Below are 20569 nucleotides of genomic sequence, written 5' to 3' on the forward strand. Positions count from 1 at the left end.
TATGCAGGGCAGCAGCCAGGCTAGGGCCACGGGCGCCACTCTAGTCCGCAGGGCAAAGCGTGGGCAGGGCGACTCGCACCCGGTGCCGAGCCTGAGCCATGTGTGGGGACAGGGCTATACAGGCCGTTACTCCCGGAGCCTAACGCTATCAGGGCAACGCGACAGCTAAGCCGCCGAGGCGACCAGGTCGTGCCCACGGCGCGGGGAGGAGCTTGTCAGACTGGCCAGAGAGGGCAGTGCCAACAGCAAAGATGGCGGCGGTTGCCCTTCCGCTCGCCGGCTTTGAAGCCACCGGAAGGAGCGGGCTGCGCCTGCGCCGCCCCTCGCTAAGCTGGGAGCCGATTGGCTGGAGCGCTGCGCGAGCCCTGAGTGTCGGGCTCGCTGATTGGCTGGTTGCTTGTGGCGCGCTGAGGAGCTGTTAGTGGCAGGAGCCCAGCGTGTCTGGCGGGGTGTCCGCAGCAGCAGTAATGTGGAGCAGTCACGGTGAGGGTGCGATGGGCGAAGGGTCTGGCGGGGGTGATGGGGCGGCGGGGCGGTGTAGTGGAGGGAGGGCTGGGGCGATGTGGGGGAGGGGCTGGGGCGATGAAGCGGGGGAGGGGCTGGCAGGGGGTGATGAGGGTGGGTGGTGGGCTGCACGAGGGGGTGATGTGGTGGGGCAGGCAGTGGGTTCCGCTCTCCTAGTTGTGGGGCTGGCGGGCAGGCATGTGTCTCTCCCTTGTGAGGTGCCTGTACATGGCTGAGCCCAGGCTGCCGACCCCCATGATGCTGCCCTTCTCCATGGCCTGTTGCCTGGAATCCCCATGATCTCGGCGTTCTGGTGCCTTCTCTGAGCTGTGGTGGGGTTTGGACTTGAGTGCAGGTTAAAAATACAGGAGGCTGGGGAGCAAGGCTTGGGGGTGGGAAGAGTGTTCTCCTCCTGTCTTTCCTGATGGAATCCTCTCAGCTCCATGTTATTTATGGCTGTGGAGCCAGCTCATTGTCAATGGTGCCAGCACTCACTGTTTTATCACAGTCTAATAACATTTGGAGCTCTTTTAAAGCTCCAGTTCCTCAAGTTATGTGAACATGTGAGAATCTGCTGCGAAACACCTAAAATTATGACCCCAAAAGCTGAAAAATTATAATGTAAATCCCCCCCAATTTTTTTAACTATATTTTGTCTAATTTTAAGCCAATTGCATGCCTTTTTTGGGTGTAACTTGTGGCTTTTGAACATTTGGGGTTGGCAGCACTGCGTTATTAACCTTGATTCTTTCCCCTCTCCCCCAGGTGGCTTTGAGAGTGGCTATGGAGGGCATGCAATTAGTGGAGGATACACTCAGTCCCCAGGGGGGTTTGGATCTCCTGCAGCCACCCAGGGAGAAAAGAAACAGGTATGTAGTGCTTCCTAGTCCAGATAAGGGTTTGAGAGAATAGGATAATAGCCCACAAATGCCTGGTCATACTCGGGAGCTCCCCTTGGGGGTTTTGGTCTCTACATTCTTGTCATGAGACTGAGAAGGATTATCTACACCTCTCCTAGCACAGAACAAATTGTGCAATGTTAGGAACAAACTTCCCAATATATCATTTAATTGGGAAGCAGTGATGGGAGGAGTACAACAGTCTAGGAGCTACCACTGACTTGTTTTGTGAGTTTGGGCAAGTTATGTATACTGTACTTTGGTTTCTCCACTCAGAATAGATATTTACCTCATTAACAGGATGTTGCTGCTTAATTAAACTTCGCAGATGTGCTATAGCTGCAACCATCATTTTATGACTACTAACCTGGTTACGGCAAAGAGTCCTGTGGCACCTTATAGACTAACAGACGTTTTGCAGCATGAGCTTTCGTGGGTGAATACCCACTTCTTCAGATGCAAGTGGTGGAAATTTCCAGGGGCAGGTTTATATGTGCAAGCAAGAAGCAAGCTAGAGATAACGAGGTTAGATCAATCAGGGAGGATGAGGCCCTGTTCTAGCAGTTGAAGTGTGAAAACCAAGGGAGGAGAAACTGGTTCTGTAGTTGGCAAGCCATTCACAGTCTTTGTTTAATCCTGAGCTGATGGTGTCAAATTTGCAGATGAACTGGAGCTCAGCAGTTTCTCTTTGAAGTCTGGTCCTGAAGTTTTTTTGCTGCAGGATGGCCACCTTAAGATCTGCTATTGTGTGGCCAGGGAGGTTGAAGTGTTCTCCTACAGGTTTTTGTATATTGCCATTCCTAATATCTGATTTGTGTCCATTTATCCTTTTCCTTAGAGACTGTCCAGTTTGGCCGATGTACATAGCAGAGGGGCATTGCTGGCATATGATGGCATATATTACATTGGTGGACGTGCAGGTGAATGAACCGGTGATGGTGTGGCTGATCTGGTTAGGTCCTGTGATGGTGTCGCTGGTGTAGATATGTGGGCAGAGTTGGCATCGAGGTTTGTTGCATGGATTGGTTCCTGAGCTAGAGTTACTATGGTGCGGTGTGCAGTTGCTGGTGAGAATATGCTTCAGGTTGGCAGGTTGTCTGTGGGCGAGGACTGGCCTGCCACCCAAGGCTTGTGAAAGTGTGGGATCATTCTCCAGGATGGGTTGTAGATCCCTGATGATGCGCTGGAGGGGTTTTAGCTGGGGACTGTATGTGATGGCCAGTGGAGTCCTGTTGGTTTCTTTCTTGGGTTTGTCTTGCAGTAGGAGGCTTCTGGGTACACGTCTGGCTCTGTTGATCTGTCTCCTTATTTCCTCGTGCGGGTACTGTAGTTTTGAGAATGCTTGGTGGAGATTTTGTAGGTGTTGGTCTCTGTCTGTGGGGTTAGAGCAGATGCGGTTGTACCTCAGTGCTTGGCTGTAGACAATGGATCTTGTGGTGTGCCCGGGATGGAAGCTGGAGGCATGAAGGTAGGCATAGCGGTCGGTAGGTTTTCGGTATAGGGTGGTGTTAATGTGACCATCAATTATTTGCACCGTAGTGTCTAGGAAGTGGACCTCCCTTGTAGATTGGTCCAGGCTGAGGTTGATGGTGGGGTGGAAGCTGTTGAAATCATGGTGGAATTTTTCTAGAGTCTCCTTCCCATGGGTCCAGATGATGAAGATGTCATCAATGTAGCGTAGGTAGAGAAGGGGCGTGAGTGGACGGGAGCTGAGGAAGCGTTGTTCCAGGTCAGCCATAAAAATATTGGCATATTGTGGGGCCATGCGGGTGCCCATAGCGGTGCCACTGATCTGGAGATATATGTTGTCATCAAATTTGAAATAGTTGTGTCTGAGGATAAAGGCACAGAGCTCAGCAACCAGTTGTGCTGTGGCATCATCAGGGATACAGTTCCTGACAGCTTGTATTCCATCAGCGTGTGGGATGTTGGTGTAGAGAGCCTCTACATCCATGGTGGCCAGGATGGTGTTTTCTGGAAGGTCACCAATGCATTGTAGTTTCCTCAGGAAATCAGTGGTGTCACGGAGATAGCTGGGAGTGCTGGTGGCATAGGGTCTGAGTAGAGAGTCCACATATCCAGACAGTCCTTCAGTGAGAGTTCCAATGCCCGAGATGATGGGGCGTCCAGGATTTCCAGGTTTGTGGATTTTGGGCAGTAGATAGAATAGCCCTGGTCGGGGCTCTAAGGGTATGTTGATTAGTTCCGGTGTAAGTGTAGGGAGTGTCCTGAGTAGATGGTGCAGTTTCTTAGTGTATTCCTCAGTGGGATCTGAGGGAAGTGGCCTGTAGAATTTGGTGTTGGAGAGTTGTCTGGCGGCCTCCTTTTGGTAGTCAGACCTGTTCATGATGACAACATGAACAGGTCTGACTACCAAAAGGAGGCCATGAACATGAACAGGTCTGACTACCAAAAGGAGGCCGCCAGACAACTCTCCAACACCAAATTCTACAGGCCACTTCCCTCAGATCCCACTGAGGAATACACTAAGAAACTGCACCATCTACTCAGGACACTCCCTACACTTACACCGGAACTAATCAACATACCCTTAGAGCCCCGACCAGGGCTATTCTATCTACTGCCCAAAATCCACAAACCTGGAAATCCTGGACGCCCCATCATCTCGGGCATTGGAACTCTCACTGAAGGACTGTCTGGATATGTGGACTCTCTACTCAGACCCTATGCCACCAGCACTCCCAGCTATCTCCGTGACACCACTGATTTCCTGAGGAAACTACAATGCATTGGTGACCTTCCAGAAAACACCATCCTGGCCACCATGGATGTAGAGGCTCTCTACACCAACATCCCACACGCTGATGGAATACAAGCTGTCAGGAACTGTATCCCTGATGATGCCACAGCACAACTGGTTGCTGAGCTCTGTGCCTTTATCCTCAGACACAACTATTTCAAATTTGATGACAACATATATCTCCAGATCAGTGGCACCGCTATGGGCACCCGCATGGCCCCACAATATGCCAATATTTTTATGGCTGACCTGGAACAACGCTTCCTCAGCTCCCGTCCACTCACGCCCCTTCTCTACCTACGCTACATTGATGACATCTTCATCATCTGGACCCATGGGAAGGAAACTCTAGAAAAATTCCACCATGATTTCAACAGCTTCCACCCCACCATCAACCTCAGCCTGGACCAATCTACAAGGGAGGTCCACTTCCTAGACACTACGGTGCAAATAATTGATGGTCACATTAACACCACCCTATACCGAAAACCTACCGACCTCTATGCCTACCTTCATGCCTCCAGCTTCCATCCCGGGCACACCACAAGATCCATTGTCTACAGCCAAGCACTGAGGTACAACCGCATCTGCTCTAACCCCACAGACAGAGACCAACACCTACAAAATCTCCACCAAGCATTCTCAAAACTACAGTACCCGCACGAGGAAATAAGGAGACAGATCAACAGAGCCAGACGTGTACCCAGAAGCCTCCTACTGCAAGACAAACCCAAGAAAGAAACCAACAGGACTCCACTGGCCATCACATACAGTCCCCAGCTAAAACCCCTCCACCGCATCATCAGGGATCTACAACCCATCCTGGAGAATGATCCCACACTTTCACAAGCCTTGGGTGGCAGGCCAGTCCTCGCCCACAGACAACCTGCCAACCTGAAGCATATTCTCACCAGCAACTGCACACCGCACCATAGTAACTCTAGCTCAGGAACCAATCCATGCAACAAACCTCGATGCCAACTCTGCCCACATATCTACACCAGCGACACCATCACAGGACCAAACCAGATCAGCCACACCATCACCGGTTCATTCACCTGCACGTCCACCAATGTAATATATGCCATCATATGCCAGCAATGCCCCTCTGCTATGTACATCGGCCAAACTGGACAGTCTCTAAGGAAAAGGATAAATGGACACAAATCAGATATTAGGAATGGCAATATACAAAAACCTGTAGGAGAACACTTCAACCTCCCTGGCCACACAATAGCAGAACTTAAGGTGGCCATCCTGCAGCAAAAAAACTTCAGGACCAGACTTCAAAGAGAAACTGCTGAGCTCCAGTTCATCTGCAAATTTGACACCATCAGCTCAGGATTAAACAAAGACTGTGAATGGCTTGCCAACTACAGAACCAGTTTCTCCTCCCTTGGTTTTCACACTTCAACTGCTAGAACAGGGCCTCATCCTCCCTGATTGATCTAACCTCGTTATCTCTAGCTTGCTTCTTGCTTGCATATATATACCTGCCCCTGGAAATTTCCACTACTTACATCCGACGAAGTGGGTATTCACCCACGAAAGCTCATGCTGCAAAACGTCTGTTAGTCTATAAGGTGCCACAGGACTCTTTGCTGCTTCTACAGAACCAGACTAACACAGCTACCCCTCTGATACTTAACCTGGTTACATCAGACATGGCTGAGCTGTGTCCACTCTGCGTTTTTACCTCCACAACAAAAGAATGTATAAAATACTCCTTTGTCTCAACACCTACCATGTTGCCTACTGTGTTTGTATCAGGGAAAACCAGGAGAGCTATTCCATATGTTCTCAGCAGGGGATAATGGAGCATGAAGGACATGCACCTGGACCAATACCAAGAGTGCATAGGGAAAGCTGTAATGAAGGAGGAAGACAGGCCAACTCTGTTACACAAACTTAGTTAGGCTGTCCCTTCTACGCAGTAAAAAAACAAACCCAATGTTATCCCTTGGTTGTGGAAGACAACCATGTGCCAGCCTAGGCCACTAGGAAGGGCAGCACATAGTTAACTGTTGTGATTCCTAAGAATATCAATTGTGAGTGATGTTAGGGGGCTTATTCCTTCACCCTCTCACTTCCTTCTCGCATGAACAGAGAGCAACAATACCCGAAGTCCGAAGGTGCAAACAATTCGATGTTTATTAGGGTGAACTTCCAGCAAGCATGATTCCAGTTTCCTTTCTCAGTGTCCCCCCTTCCCAGCTCTGACACCATAGAGTCTTGCCTGTGTCCCTGTTCCCATTCCCCCTCTCCTTAGCGAAACATGATTCCAATTCCCCCACCCCCATTCCCCCCCTTACTTCCTGATTGACTGCAGACTATATAGTAAAACTTGAGTTCTGCTTAGCTATACCTTAACCAAGCATTTTACTGAAATTTAATTAACTAATCCTAACATGATTATTTAACCAATTATAGCCCACCACCTTAATTGGTTTACACCCAACAAAATTAATTATACAGCAGACAGAAACAATCACAGAACCAGACAGAGATTATGCAGACAAACAATAGAGACGGGAAGACTACAGTGATAGAACAATACAGAAATGAGGATTTCACATCCCAGCTATCAAACTAAGTTTCCTTTTACATCTTTTAGGCTCTTCCCTCTTTAGGTGATAGGAATATCAGGACAGGATTGTATTCCTAACAGCCCAATAGCACCTTATTTCAGTGTAACTAGTTTGGAATGTGAGGATGTGACCATACACTTCCCAGTTTATGGCTGCCTCTGCTGCTTAGCCGAAGGCCTTAGCCTAAGAACAGGGCTCAGACTGTCACAGTAAGAGAAAGCACTTACACAAACACAGTGATTTTGATTCTTTCTTTTATACCTCTATAACTAGCTTAGTGATAAGAATACACCTAAATTCTTAAAGTATAGGCCTTTGCAGACAGGCCTGAATATCTATATCCTAACAAGTGAACTCAAACCATGGTTCGAGCTGCCTGTGGCACTAACTGGTCACAGACTCAGTTAAAAATCATAATGCTGACATGGCCTCAATATTTGTAAATCACTTTGAACATCTCAATCTCAACATGAGTCAGCAATGCTATGCTGTTGCAGAAAAAGCAAATGCAATTTTAGGTTGCATTAACCAAGGCATAGCATGCAAATCACAGGAGGTGATGGTACTGCTCTACTCAGGGCTCGGCCTCAGTTAGGCCTCAGCTGGAGTACTGTGTCCAGTTTTGGTTACCAGTGTATAGAAAGGATGTAGAGAAACTGGAAAGGATCCAGAGGCGAGCAGCAAAGATGATCAAAGAGGTGTTATATAAGCCATATAAGCAAAGGCTGAAGGAACCCGGTATGTTTAGTTAGGAAAAGAGGAAATTGAGGGGAAACATGATAGCAGTCTTCAAATACTTGAAAGACTGCCATAAAAAGTTGAACAGTTGATCTCTCTTGCCACAGCAGGCAGGGCAAGAGCTAATGGGTTTAAACTACAGCATAGCAGTTTTAGATTAAATCTCAGGAAAAACTTCTTAACTGTAAAAACAGTAGGACAATGGAACAGACTGCCTAGAGAGGTTGTGGAAGCTCCTTCACTGAAGGTTTTCAAAAGGAGGCTGGAGCCATCTGTCTTGGATGGTTTAGACACAACAAATCCTGCATCTTAGCAGGGAGTTAGACTCACAAGATGACCTTTGTGGTCCCTTCCAACCCTATGATTCTAGCTGGACCTTTGGTCTGATCCAGTGTGGCTAGTCTTATATTCTTATGATTTAAAGTGCTGCTGAGAATTAACTAGAACAGTGTTACTTGTTTATGCTGACTTCATAAGAAACATATAAAGGTTATGGAGACACAGTCTTAGTCTACAGGTAAAAGTGCTTTTAGTACCTAACTTACACTTGTTAAAGTCTTATTTGTGGAAAAATAAAATTTCTAGTTTTGTTTTTTCTTTTTCAAAGATCAAAAGGTGAAATTTTCAGTCTTCTTTAAATTCTCTTTTGCAGCGATCTCGTTCCCAGAATATCGTGCCGTGTACAGTGTCTCAGTTACTTGCTGCTGAGCAGATTGATGAGACATTCAAGATCCGAGAAGTGGAGATCTCTCAGGTAAGTGAAAAAGGCTGCTGAGTAGGTATTTGTTGCCCAGATGGGTGGGAGGGAAGGTGGTTGTGTGTAAGTGTTAAATATTAAACTTCTTTGGTCCTAAGTTTTTTCCCAAGTAAAATGATCTCAGTTTCTTTTCCAATGCAGGTTGTTATCATGGGGATAATCAGACAGGCAGAGAAAGCACCAACCAACATCCTCTACAAAATAGATGATATGACTGCAGCCCCGATGGATGTCAGACAGTGGGTTGATACTGATGTAAGCACCAACTGGGGTTTAGGGTTGAGACGATAAGTATGAATTCTGATACTTTCTGTCCAGGAATGATGGAGGAAATAGTATTTACCTTGTAAATGTAAACTAAGACCATAGTATAGCTAACCAGCAGGACTAGAGACTGATGTCACAAGTTTAAACTCAATTAAATATCTCACTGACTGCTTTTTTTTAAACTGAAAAGACACCAAAGGCCCAGATTCCCATAGGTACTTAGGAACTCATGTCCAGCATTTAGGTGCCACCAACAGTCTCAAAACTATTGTCCAGCTGCTGCCTAACCCTGTAGGTGCTTATGTTTCCGCTGACGAGCATGTGCAAAGCCACCCAGTCCTGACACCACCCCACAGCTAATGAGCAGCTCGGAGCCCCTTGTTCAAGCCAGAATCCCAGAGCGATTCTCAAATTAGGTTTTCTCCTATCTTGCCAGAGGAACCCAGTCTGGCAAGTGTGCTCAGAGTATGTCTAACCCTCTCAAAAGACTGGGGGTGGGATGGGGACAGAAGCAAGTGAAGAATGTTCCAGGCTTGGGTGTGTGTGTCCATCTGTCCCAGTTAGGTCAGGACCTGGGAGATACAAGTTTGAATCCCCATTTTGCTTGATGTGAAGCAGGGAATTGACCCTGACTCTCCCACTATTGATTATAACAGGGAGGGTGTTGTCTCTCTGGCTTTTTGTGAAAGGGCTGACCTGGCTTGGGGGCCTAACTCCAGGAGAAGGCTCATGGTTGAGAATCCTGAGCGGAGACAGGTGCTTCCCTCTGGGCCATAAGCCGTGGCTCTTTCCTTTGTATTTCACTCTTGGCTGCCTTAGATATCTCCCTGCTCAGCTTGCTGGCTTCTGAGAATCCCTTTCTTAAGTGTGTAACTCTCCATACAAGATGTGAGAAGCCTGGGTGTCTAACTCAGGGCTGAGAATTCCACTAAGTAGCAGGAATCTAGGAGTCCATCCTTGCAATGCCTGGGCGATTCCTTTGTGAATCTAACCCCAAATGCCTGATCTGATTCCAGATATGTTGAGGTACTTCTTAGTAATACTTCCTTTGAATAGGTCTATTGAGCACTGGAAAATTCTCCTTTACCTATTCTGTTATGGAGTCTGCTTTCCTTCTCTGCATATGCTTATTGCATGGGAGCTGTTTGTGTTCTGAGAACAGACTAGATCCCCCAGTGGATAATTTGGCTGTATCAAAAGAGACTTGTTATCAGTACTTTATCTGACCTATGCAAACCTAGAAGAGCATCGCTCACGCAGGGATATTTCGTGTTCCTGGGGAATTATTCTCTTGGACTTCCAACATTGTAGTATATATCCTTCTGGATGTTGATGATGGGGCAAGATTCTTAAAGAATGTTGTTCCTTAACCAAACTGAAGAAGTCAGCGTTGAACACCATGAGCATGTCTTCCTCTTCCCCTTTTTAAAAAATAAAAACACTCCTGGTGCCTCTGGGGACTTAGTTTGATTTCCTGCTGATGTCATGCATGGCTGTGCTTAAGCAAGCCTAAAACATGTACACTGACAAGCTGCTTGTCTTATTCTCACATACACTAAGCCAGTTTGTTCTTAACCAGGGGTATACGTAGCGGTACTGGGCAGTACATCAGCTCATCTAGACATTTGCCTAGTTTTACAACAGGCTACATAAAAAACACTAGCGAAGTCAGTACAAACTAAAATGTCATACAGATAATGATTTTTGTTTATACTACTCTGTATGCTATACACTGAATGTTCCAGGCTTGGGTGTGTGTGTCCATCTGTCCCAGAATACCCAGTAGTTAGGTCACTCATCCAGGATGTGGGAGATACAAATTTGAATTCCCACTTTGCCTGATTGGGTATAACTGGGAGGGTGTTGTGTCTCTGGCTTTTCGTGAGAGGACTGAAATGTAAGTACAATATTTATATTTCAATTGATTTATAATTACATGGTAAAATGATAAAGGAAGCAATTTTTCAGTAATAGTGGCTGTGACACTTCTATATTTTTATGTCTGATTTTGTAAGCAAGTAGTTTTCAAGTGAGGTGAAACTTGGGGTACGCAAGACAAATCAGACTCCTGAAAGGAGTACAATAGTCTGCAAAGGTTGAGAGCCACTGCACTAAGCTTATCATTTGAAGAGATGGAATCCCTCTCTATCCTGACACCACTTATCTTAAAATAAGACATGTCTCTAGTTGCCGTAGACTCTCGCATACCGATAGAGTAATGCAGGCTGGCATTGACTGATATTTAAAAGAGAAGTTACAACATATAACTACAGGCAATACCTAGCTAAGGTGAGCAAGTTTGGGACAATTAGACGCTGTAAACTTGAAGTGCAATAAGCAGAATAAAAGGCGGTTTTATGTCTGCCCCAAGACCTCCAGTCAATGTATATGGCAGTACAATTGCATCTTCTTGCACAAAACATTTTTTCTCTTGTGTTGCTGTATGAAGGACCTTTGAAATGGGGCAAACTGACTGTATGGACATAGTGTAACTGACTAAACAAAGTGCTGTGAAATGCACAATGTAAACAAATAGAGAAGTATGTTTTCTCCTACTGTTAAAGCTGCAGTGATCATTAGGGTTACTTGAAACAATAGTAGGTAAGAAAACTTCCAAACAGGAATGTGTGGCTTTTTTAAAAAGATGGGTGTCTCTCTTTTTGTAACTTGATTTTGCTAATAACTGAGAGAGGAACTAGAAGGACCAAGAAAATCTTTTTTTTCCCCCCCCCTCTCTTTGTAAGGAGGCAGGCAGTGAGAATGTTGTGGTGCCCCCAGGAACTTACGTGAAAGTGGCTGGTCATCTTCGATCGTTCCAGGTAGAATCCTATTCTTTACTTGTATGACTACTTCTAAATAGCAAGGCTAAAGTGATTGCTGAAGGTGTGGTGCGCCCTATCTGCTGTTTCTAATAGATCCTGCCTAGGGATTCTGTTGCATCCTATCTGGGAGCCTGATTGTGTTCCACCCATGTCTATAGCAGCTCCATTGGCTTCAGTGGGGCTTGATCAGGTCCCTGCTGAAACACAGTTCAGAGGCAACATTTAATTTTAGACAAACCTTGTCACTTACCAGCACAGCCAATGCCTGCCTTCAGGAATCTATTTCCAACTTGGTTACTAACTATTCTGCCTTCTTACAAAGGTTGCATTAATAGATGCCCATTCCAGGCACCCTGATAACAATTCATATCAACAAACATATCACCATCCAACATGACATGAACACCATTCATTTTTTATCACAGGTAGGTAACTAGCTACACCCACCCCTGCCACTGTATCTGCAGTAGTAAACTTCAGGGGAAAATCTCTCCTCTCAAACTGTCCCCTTCCCAAATGCAAGAGAGAGAAGAGAACCTTCCAGTCATGCTGCGTGGCTCAGCAAGGTGTTTCCTACTGACTAAGTAATTGGCTCCAATATCTAATCTCTCAGCATCACTTTGACCTCTCATAATGTCACTCATATGATGCTTTTGTTTGTATGGTAGTAATTCCCAGAGGCTCCAGTCAGGTTACTGGGGAACCCATTATGCTAGGCACCACACAGATGCATGGTCCATGCCTCAGCAAGACTGCAGCTGAAGAAAGGAGCTGAACAGTCGTAATTTCAGTAACATAATAAGCACTTATATGGCACTGTATGTGTAAAGCACAGTACAGATACTAGTTTGCTTGAAAGCAAGCTGTGCATTTTTCCCCCCTCAAACTTCTGACTCTGTCTTTATCATCTAGTCCTAAAAGAAAAGGCACTATTTTGCCCCTCCTTTAATACAATTTTAAAAAGGGGATGAGTTCTAATTCTCTCTATAGTATTAACACTGCTTTTAAAGGGGCACTGATATACAGGACTTTCCAGGATTCTCTGCTGTGGACAGCCACTGCTATCTTGTCTGTACAGTGATATTGAGTTGGTGTGGTGTTATATCTTTGAGATAAATTACTCCCATGAAGGTCTGACACATTCACATAATGTGAATCTGTTCCTGGAGAAGTTTCAGGTTAGGGCTAACTTCAATAACGTTGTCCCTGATTTTATAGAAACAAACTCTGTTCCCATCACTGTCCCTCTGCTCTTTAGGGCTATGGTTGCGATGTATTTTTGCAGACATATTAAATATGTTCCTAGTGTTGTAATCTTTCCAATTGCTTTTTTTCCCTCTCCAAAAGAATAAGAAGAGCCTGGTAGCATTTAAGATCATGCCACTGGAAGATATGAATGAGTTCACCACACACTTATTGGAAATTGTCAACGCACATATGGTCCTCAGAAAAAGCATCATGGTATGTCCTTGTATCTCTTCTCTGCTCCAGCCCTTATACAGAACAATGTTCCAGGCTGTCTCCATAAGAGGTTCTTGGAGGAAGTGGGGTTTAATGTGGCAGCATAGATAACTTCAGGAAGTAGGAGGTTGCCGTGATCATGATGCAGTCACCCTGGCTTCCCCAGAGAGATTGTTGCCACTGCGGTACAGCCAACTTCCAGTAGTCTCTGTTTGGGATCACTCTATTTGGATCGGACAGAGACTTCTCTTAGAGGAGAGTCTATTGATAGAGATTCTCTAGGTTCTAGTCAGGAGGAGAGGATAGAAGAGGATAAAGTATGGGCCAGATCAGACGAGAAACATCACATAAAAAAGAATCTGACACAGCAGAAAAGAGCAGACAAATCAACAGTGACAAGTTTTTAAAGTGCTTGTACACAAATGCTAGAAGTCTAAATAATAAGATGGGTGAACTAGAGTGCCTTGTGTTAAAGGAGGGTATTGATATAATAGGCATCACAGAAACCAGGTGGATTGGGTACAATCAGTGGGACACAATCATTCTGGGGTACAAAATATATTGGAAGGACAAACAGATTGTGCGGGGGGGGGGTGGCACTATATGTGAAAGAAAATGTAGAATCAAAAGAAGTAAAAATCTTAAATGAATCCACATGTTCCGTAGAATCTCGATGGATAGTAATTCAATGCTTTAATAAGAATATAACAGTAGGGATCTATTATCGACCACCTGACCAGGACAGTGATCCTGATGATGAAATGCTAAGGGAGATTAGAGAGGCTATCAAAATAATGAACTTGATAATAGTGGGGGATTTCAATTATCCCTATATTGACTGGATACATGTCACCTCAGGATGAAATGCAGAGACAAAATTTCTCGTACTTTAAATGACTGCTTCTTGGAGCAGCTAGTACAGGAACCGACAAGGGGAGAGGCAATTCTCGATTTAGTTCTGAGTGGAATGCAGGCTCTAGTCCAAAAGGTAACTATAACAGGACCGCTTGGAAATAGTGACCATAATATAATAATATTTAACATTCTTGTGGTGGGAAGAACACCTCAACAGCCCAATACTGAAGCATTTAACTTCAGAAAGGGGAACTATGCAAAAATGAGTGGGTTAGTTAAACAGAAATAAAAAGGTACAGTGACTAGAGTGAAATCCCCACAAGCTGCATGGACACTTTTTTCAAAGACGCCATAGAGGCCCAACTTAAATGTATACCCCAAATTAAAAAACACAGTAAAAGAACTAAAAAAGAACCACTGTGGCTTAACCATGTAAAAGAAGCAGTGGGAGATAACAAGGCATCTTTTTAAAAAGTCGAACTCAAATCCTTGTGAGGTAAATAGAAAGGAGCATAAACACTGCCAAATTAAGTGTAAAAATGTAATAAGAAAACCCAAAAAGGAGTTTGAAGAACAGCTAGCCAAAAACTCAGAAGGTAATAACAAAACGTTTTGTTAAGTACATCAGAAGCAGGAAGCCTCCTAAACAACCAATGGAGCCCCATGAAGTGTCACTAGAGGAGGTTTTGGAATTAATTGATAAACTTAACAATTTACCAGATGGCATTCACCCAAGAGTTCTGAAAGTACTCAAATGTGAAACTGCGGAACTATTAACTATGCTTTGTAACCTGTCCTTTAAATCGGCTTCTGTACCCAATGACTGGAAGATAGCTAATGTAACGATAATATTTTAAAAGGGCTCTAGAGGTGATCCTGGCAATTACAGACTGGTAAGTCCAACCTCTGTACCGGGCAAATTAGTTGAAACAATTGTAAAGAATAAAATGGTCAGACACATAGAAGAACATAACTTACTGGGCAAAAGTCAACATGGTATCTGTAAAGGGAAATTGTGTCTTACTAATCTATTAGAGTTCTTTGAAGGGGTCAACAAACGTGGACAAGGGGGATCCAGTGGACATAGTGTACTTAGATTTCCAGAAAGCCTTTGACAAGGTCCCTCACCAAAGGCTCTTACATAAATTAAGTTGTCATGGGACAAGAGGGAAGAGCCTTTCATGGACTGAGAACTGGTTAAAAGACAGGGAACAAAGGGTAGGAATAAATGGTAAATTTTCAGAATGGAGAGGGGTAACTAGTGGTGTTCCCCAAGAGTCAGTCCTAGGACCAATCCTATTCAACTTTTTCATAAATGATCTGGAGAAAGGGGTAAACAGTGAGGTGGCAAAGTTTGCAGATGACTCTAAACTGCTCAAGATAGTTAAGACCAAAACAGACTGTGAAGAACTTCAAAAAGATCTCACAAAACTAAGTGATTGGGCAACAAAATGGCATATGAAATTTAATGTGGATAAATGTAAAGTAATGCATATCGGAAAAAAATAACTCCAGCTATACAGACAATATGATGTGGGCTAATTAAGATACAACTAATCAGGAAAGAGATCTTGGAGTCATCGTGGATAGTTCTCTGAAGACGTCCACGCAGTGTGCAGCAGCAGTCAAAAAAGCAGACAGGATGTTAGGAATAATTGAAAAAGGGATAGATGATAAAACGGAGAATGTCTTATTGCCCTTATATAAATCCATGGTACGCCCACATCTTGAATACTACGTACAGATGTGGTCTCCTCATTTAAAAAAAGAGATATTGGCATTAGAAATAAGTTCAGAAAAGGGCAACTAAAATGATTAGGGGTTTGGAACAGGTCCCATATGAGGAGAGATTGAAGAGGCTAGGATTTTTCAGCTTGGAAAAGAGGAGACTAAGGGGGGGATCTGATAGAGGTCTATAAAATCATGAGTGATGTGGAGAAAGTGAATAAGGAAAAGTTATTTACTTGTTCTCATAATGTAAGAACTAGGGGTCACCAAATGAAATTAATGGGCAGCAAGTTTAAGACAAATAAAAGGATGTTCTTCACACAGCGCACAGTCAACCTGTGGAACTCCTTGCCTGAGGAGGTTGTGAAGGCTAGGATTATAACAGGGTTTAAAAGAGAACTAGATAACCTCCATGAGTTTAACTCCATTAATGGCTATTAGCCAGGATGGGTAAGGAATGGTGTCCCTAGCCTGTTTGTCAGAGGGTGGAGATGGATGGCAGGAGAGAGATCACTTGATCATTACCTGTGAGGTTCACTCCTTCTGGGGCACCTGGCATTGGCCACTGTTGGTAGACAGGATACTGGGCTGAATGGACCTTTGGTCTGACTCAGTATGGCCGTTCACGTTCTTATATGTTCTCTATCTTATTACTGTGGCCTTGAAGTAGCTTTTGACCACAGCTGTTTTATTCTGTAATTTTAGACAACATCAAAAACGCCTCAGTCTCTGGGCTCCTTTGGTATGGGTGATATGGTAAGCTATGGATGTGGCAGTAATGTGCCAGTGAATGGACTTACAGCACATCAGAGTCAGGTATGTGTGAACAGTAACTTGCCTTTACAGTAATACAGCGATCAAGATGCATGGACGCTGAGTGATGTCCAATGCAATGTGATACAGGACAAATCAAAGTTTAGTTATTACATAAAGGTCATATTCTATCCATCTTTTTTTGTAACCCTTCCATTGACTGGTGGGAGTTCAGCCTGAAGATAGTAAGTAGTGCTAAACTTATGGCAGACTCATGGACTGCAACTAGAAATGGAATTCAACTCTCCCTGTGGAAGGAATATGTCATCCTCCAGTAACAGGAAAAGTTGCAAGCATTCTGCAAACGGAACGAATACATTTGTGCTCAGTAATAGCAACATCCATGGAGTGGAGGCAATGCTGACTGGAGTTTTTTATCTAAGTCTGTGGGAACATGAAATGGAGGAGTCTGCTGTGCTCCTGAGTGTACTGCTAACCATGTCTATAACTTCTTACTTTTTCAGGTGTTAAATTTGATTAAAAGCTGCTCTGATCCAGAAGGCTTGAGCCTGACGGAGCTGAAATCCCAACTACATAACATCAATATGACAACAATCAAGTAAGTATATAGAGACAAAGGATGTTCTGGAAACCAAAGCTGTCCTCCCTGAACCTACTTAGTTGTACCTGACAAATGGAGAGTGAAATAAAGAAATGCACTGGCTCGCTGTAGGACGCAGGAGTGGTGGGACTCCAGATATTGCCTCATGTATCTTAATGGATGGAACAGTAGTGAATGTTGGGGCAAAGATCCCATTAATTCTTTCAGGTCAAGAATCTGCTTTTTCCTTAGCATATGGTGCATTGCTACACAGATTAATTCTGTCACCAAGGTATTGGTGGGATACTCACTCACATCCATTATTTACAATAGAGGTTAATTTGAAAAGACTTCTGTAAAAACAGGTGCCCTGTTAGCAGGTAGCTGTCACAGAATGACTTCATCTGAGGACTTAACAGGCTTAAAGGTGAATTCCAGAGATCTTGCTAAAAACTCAACTTATCTAGGAATATTCTCAGGAAGGGATGAGTTTATCCAAGACAGAACAGCACTGTCTACAGTTTGATATCCTGAAATGTTTACTTACTGTGCACTCCCTGGCTCCTCTGCCACAGCAATATTGCACCCACTGCCCTTCCCTTCCTCCACATTTACATAGAAGCAAGAGCCATTATCTTCCCACACTTTCCTTTCACACTGACCAGTTTCTCATGCTTGATGTCAGCCCAGATCTAAACATTTCTTAAAACTTCAGAAAGATGAGCTGAGTAGTTGGAGTTGAGTGGGACACCGATGAGCTGTATCAGCTTGTAATAATACTGTTTTTATATTTGTGTAAGTTACTTGTGACTGAAAGTAGTATGGACAACGTGTCTGTTTCTGTTACATATCTGAATTTGAAGCCCATATTGCATACCCTGGATATCAGGCAGAATTAATTGGGGTGGACTGGCTTCTTACCCTTCTCTTCCCCCCCCCCCCCCAAAAAAAACCCCCAGCCTCCCTGAGTATTGGGAACGTGTTGGGGCTCAGCATATCATTTTAAATCTTGCCATTTTCTATATCCCATCTCATTTTGCAACAGGCAGCCATAGCTACTTCCTCTAGCTGAACAATGTTAAGGGGTGGTGTTTTCCTCCCATAGTTGGCAGGGGCTAGAAGCTATTAGGTGGGCCACGTAGGCTTTCCCTTGGGAAGGTGTGTGCTCATCCTAAATAACTTTGTTTCCCTTTGACACACGGAGCAATTTGGCTTGGTGTGGAGAAAGGGCTGCTGAAGCATTTGCATGGGATGCTGGAGGAGAGCAGTGGCAATGATCTGAGGACATGCACCCCAGAAAGAAGCTGTTGATAATGAAATGGTTGTTTTTCCTTCCTCAGGCAAGCGGTTGAATTTCTTAGCAGTGAGGGACACATCTATTCCACTGTGGATGACGATCACTATAAATCTACAGATGCTGAATAAAGGTGCTTCTGAGAGTTGCCCTATCTTGCTGGGTTTGGTTCCATGCAAGCATCAATCTATGCTGCACTTACAGTACTATGCATACATGTCTTAAAGTAGCTCTACCAAGCTTTTCTCTGCAGAAGGTGATCTCTGCTACTTACATCCCTTGAAAGCCGCAGTTACTCTGTGAGCATCCAGAATTCTCAAAACAAGAGCAGCAAAGTAAATGTACAGTATTCCCCTAACCAGACTCAAATAATATAATGAGACAGTGACTAAAGCTTAACCAGGTTTTCAGGGGAGAAATGACCTCCGTGTGAAGAACTGAAAGCTTCAGAGCCTTTGTTCATCTAGTATCCATCTCGTATAGCACCACTGGTAAGGGGGCGGGGGGGAGTGGGTCTGCCCAGCCTCGTCACTGGCAGATTGTTCTGAAATGGCTTCTCAGCTTGGCCAGCCTTCAGCCTCTTTATTTGATAAAGGTGGGATATTCTTAGAGAGCCTGCCAAGGTACAGTGCTTAAGACTAGTTGTCTACTTTCTGCACTTCTTACAACTATATTTGTATTACAAGATGATCCTGTTAATGAAACTTTTGATATTCAAATAAAGCTTTTTAGTTTGGGATGGATGTGCTTGCGGGATGGAACTTACTCCTGGTATATTCCCTGAACTGAATAAACAGATCCTGTACTTTCTCCTACTGAGATGGCAAATGCATAAAGCCTTTGGAGTAAACTTTTTTAAAGGGTTAAACTTTCACAAAAAATGTGAATACCATAGAAGGGTCAGAAACTAAATGTAACACTCCAGGATTTTTGTCTTTATTAAAAACAAAGATAACTTCAGAAGTCCTAATTCTGCTGATGAACTGTGTAGTGAGCTCCACATGGGTCATCATGTTGAACTTTTTTTTCCCTCTCTTTAAAAATAATAATTTCCTACTTTAAAATAAAAATAAGGTTGCAAAAATAAAGCACTGATATTTAGGAAATGCCAGAATTAAGGTCGCCTACATGAACTTTGCTTCAGCCCCCTTGTGCTTATGCATCATCATAACTATTTACATGACCATTTTATATTTTTTCCACAGGTTCCCTGCCTCATTCAGTGAATGTATTTTTTTTATCCTCATTCAGTGTGGGACCTCATGCTTATTTACTGTACACCATCCAAACCCTGCACAGAATAAGAAATTTTCCCATGGGTATTTTTTATGGCATTCATTACTGTAGCACCTGCGTGGCACCGATTACGGAGTGTTAAAGAACTTAGATGGGGAACTGTCGCTGAGTTTAAGGCCAAAATTATTAAGTGCCCAACTTTGGATGCCCAGGGCCTGATTTTATTTCTGAGTGCTTAGTGTTTTTTAGCACTTAATATATTCACAGCTCCCACTGACTTCAGTAGCAAAAGTGAGTGCTTGGCAGGTCCCATGTATCTCATGTTGGGCACCCAGAACATGAGGAACACACAGTGACCCTCTGGGAGAAGTTTGGTTTAAGTGACTTGCCCAGCATCAAGGAAGAACTATCTGGTGGAGGTGGGAAGGGAATCATTTTCCAGGGTAGCATTCAACTGCTTTAACTAAGAGTCCCCTCTCTCATTTGCTACTACCCACCTTCCAACTTCTGCAACAAACAAGGCGGGGTCCTACAGACAATAGCTTCCTTCAGTACACAACCCTGATTGAGTAGCTGAGCAACATCTGTCAGTGCACTAAATGAGGCAGGGGTCCTGTGACCAAAAAAAAAAAAAAAAAGGGCGGGGGCACAGCATGATTGGAACTGGGTTGTAATTGACAACCTTAAATCTGGCACTTCTACATTTCAATTGCTTCAGTTTGCAATCTTAATGTTTTCTATGTAGTTTTTTTCTATGGAAATGAGAGTAAGGTTTTACTGCTCTTTTGGCACTGCAGAAGCTGTCCAGCTTTGGAAGGTGGAGCTGGATTATTGTTCACACATCAACAGAACTGGCTTTGCCCTCTAGTGTCTTCAGATTCTGCTCCATTACACCTGTGCAAGCCCACTGAATGCAATATTCTATTCAGGTTCTTGTCGCAGCAGAGCTGTGGCCAAGGGTATAATTTTGAGGACAAGTGATGTACAGGTATAACTGGCAGTTTTGGGGGTATGGACTCTAGTGATGCACTAGCTTGATTTTTCATATGTCTACATTGCAATAAAAAACCCACAGTGCTGAGTCTCAGCCAACTCAGGTGCACAGCTTGGACTGTTGAGCTAAAAGTTTGGGCTTGGGCTGGAGCCTGGGCTCAGAGACCCTCTGCCCTATCACCTAGCTCCAGATCCCAGTATGCTTTCATAGATTTAAAAAAAAATATTTGGCTGACAAACTGAGCAGACCTGCTGGAGAGTAGACAAGAATAAATGTGGAGCTCCACAAAGCCATTGCTAAAGTCATATTAC

At 44.1% G+C, this 20569-nt stretch overlaps 1 protein-coding gene across 2 annotated transcripts; it reads left to right on the forward strand.

Annotated features, from left to right (window-relative positions):
* Window positions 1–325: 325 nt before the first annotated feature.
* On the forward strand, window positions 326–18771 carry RPA2 (replication protein A2). 2 transcript variants are annotated; one of them, XM_044997770.1, is made up of 9 exons: window positions 326–489; window positions 1270–1373; window positions 8143–8244; window positions 8389–8502; window positions 11259–11333; window positions 12684–12797; window positions 16086–16196; window positions 16658–16752; window positions 18075–18771. In XM_044997770.1, the coding sequence occupies exons 1-9, from the start codon at window positions 468–470 to the stop codon at window positions 18157–18159; spliced, it is 822 nt and encodes a 273-aa protein (XP_044853705.1). In that variant the 5' UTR covers window positions 326–467; the 3' UTR covers window positions 18160–18771. The 2 variants fall into 2 exon arrangements, with proteins under 2 accessions (XP_044853705.1, XP_044853706.1); XM_044997771.1 differs by having other exon boundaries at window positions 326–483.
* The last annotated feature ends 1798 nt before the right edge of the window (window positions 18772–20569 follow it).

The sequence above is a fragment of the Mauremys mutica genome, chromosome 23, assembly GCF_020497125.1.
Source record: "Mauremys mutica isolate MM-2020 ecotype Southern chromosome 23, ASM2049712v1, whole genome shotgun sequence".
Classification (NCBI taxonomy): Eukaryota; Metazoa; Chordata; order Testudines; family Geoemydidae; genus Mauremys; species Mauremys mutica.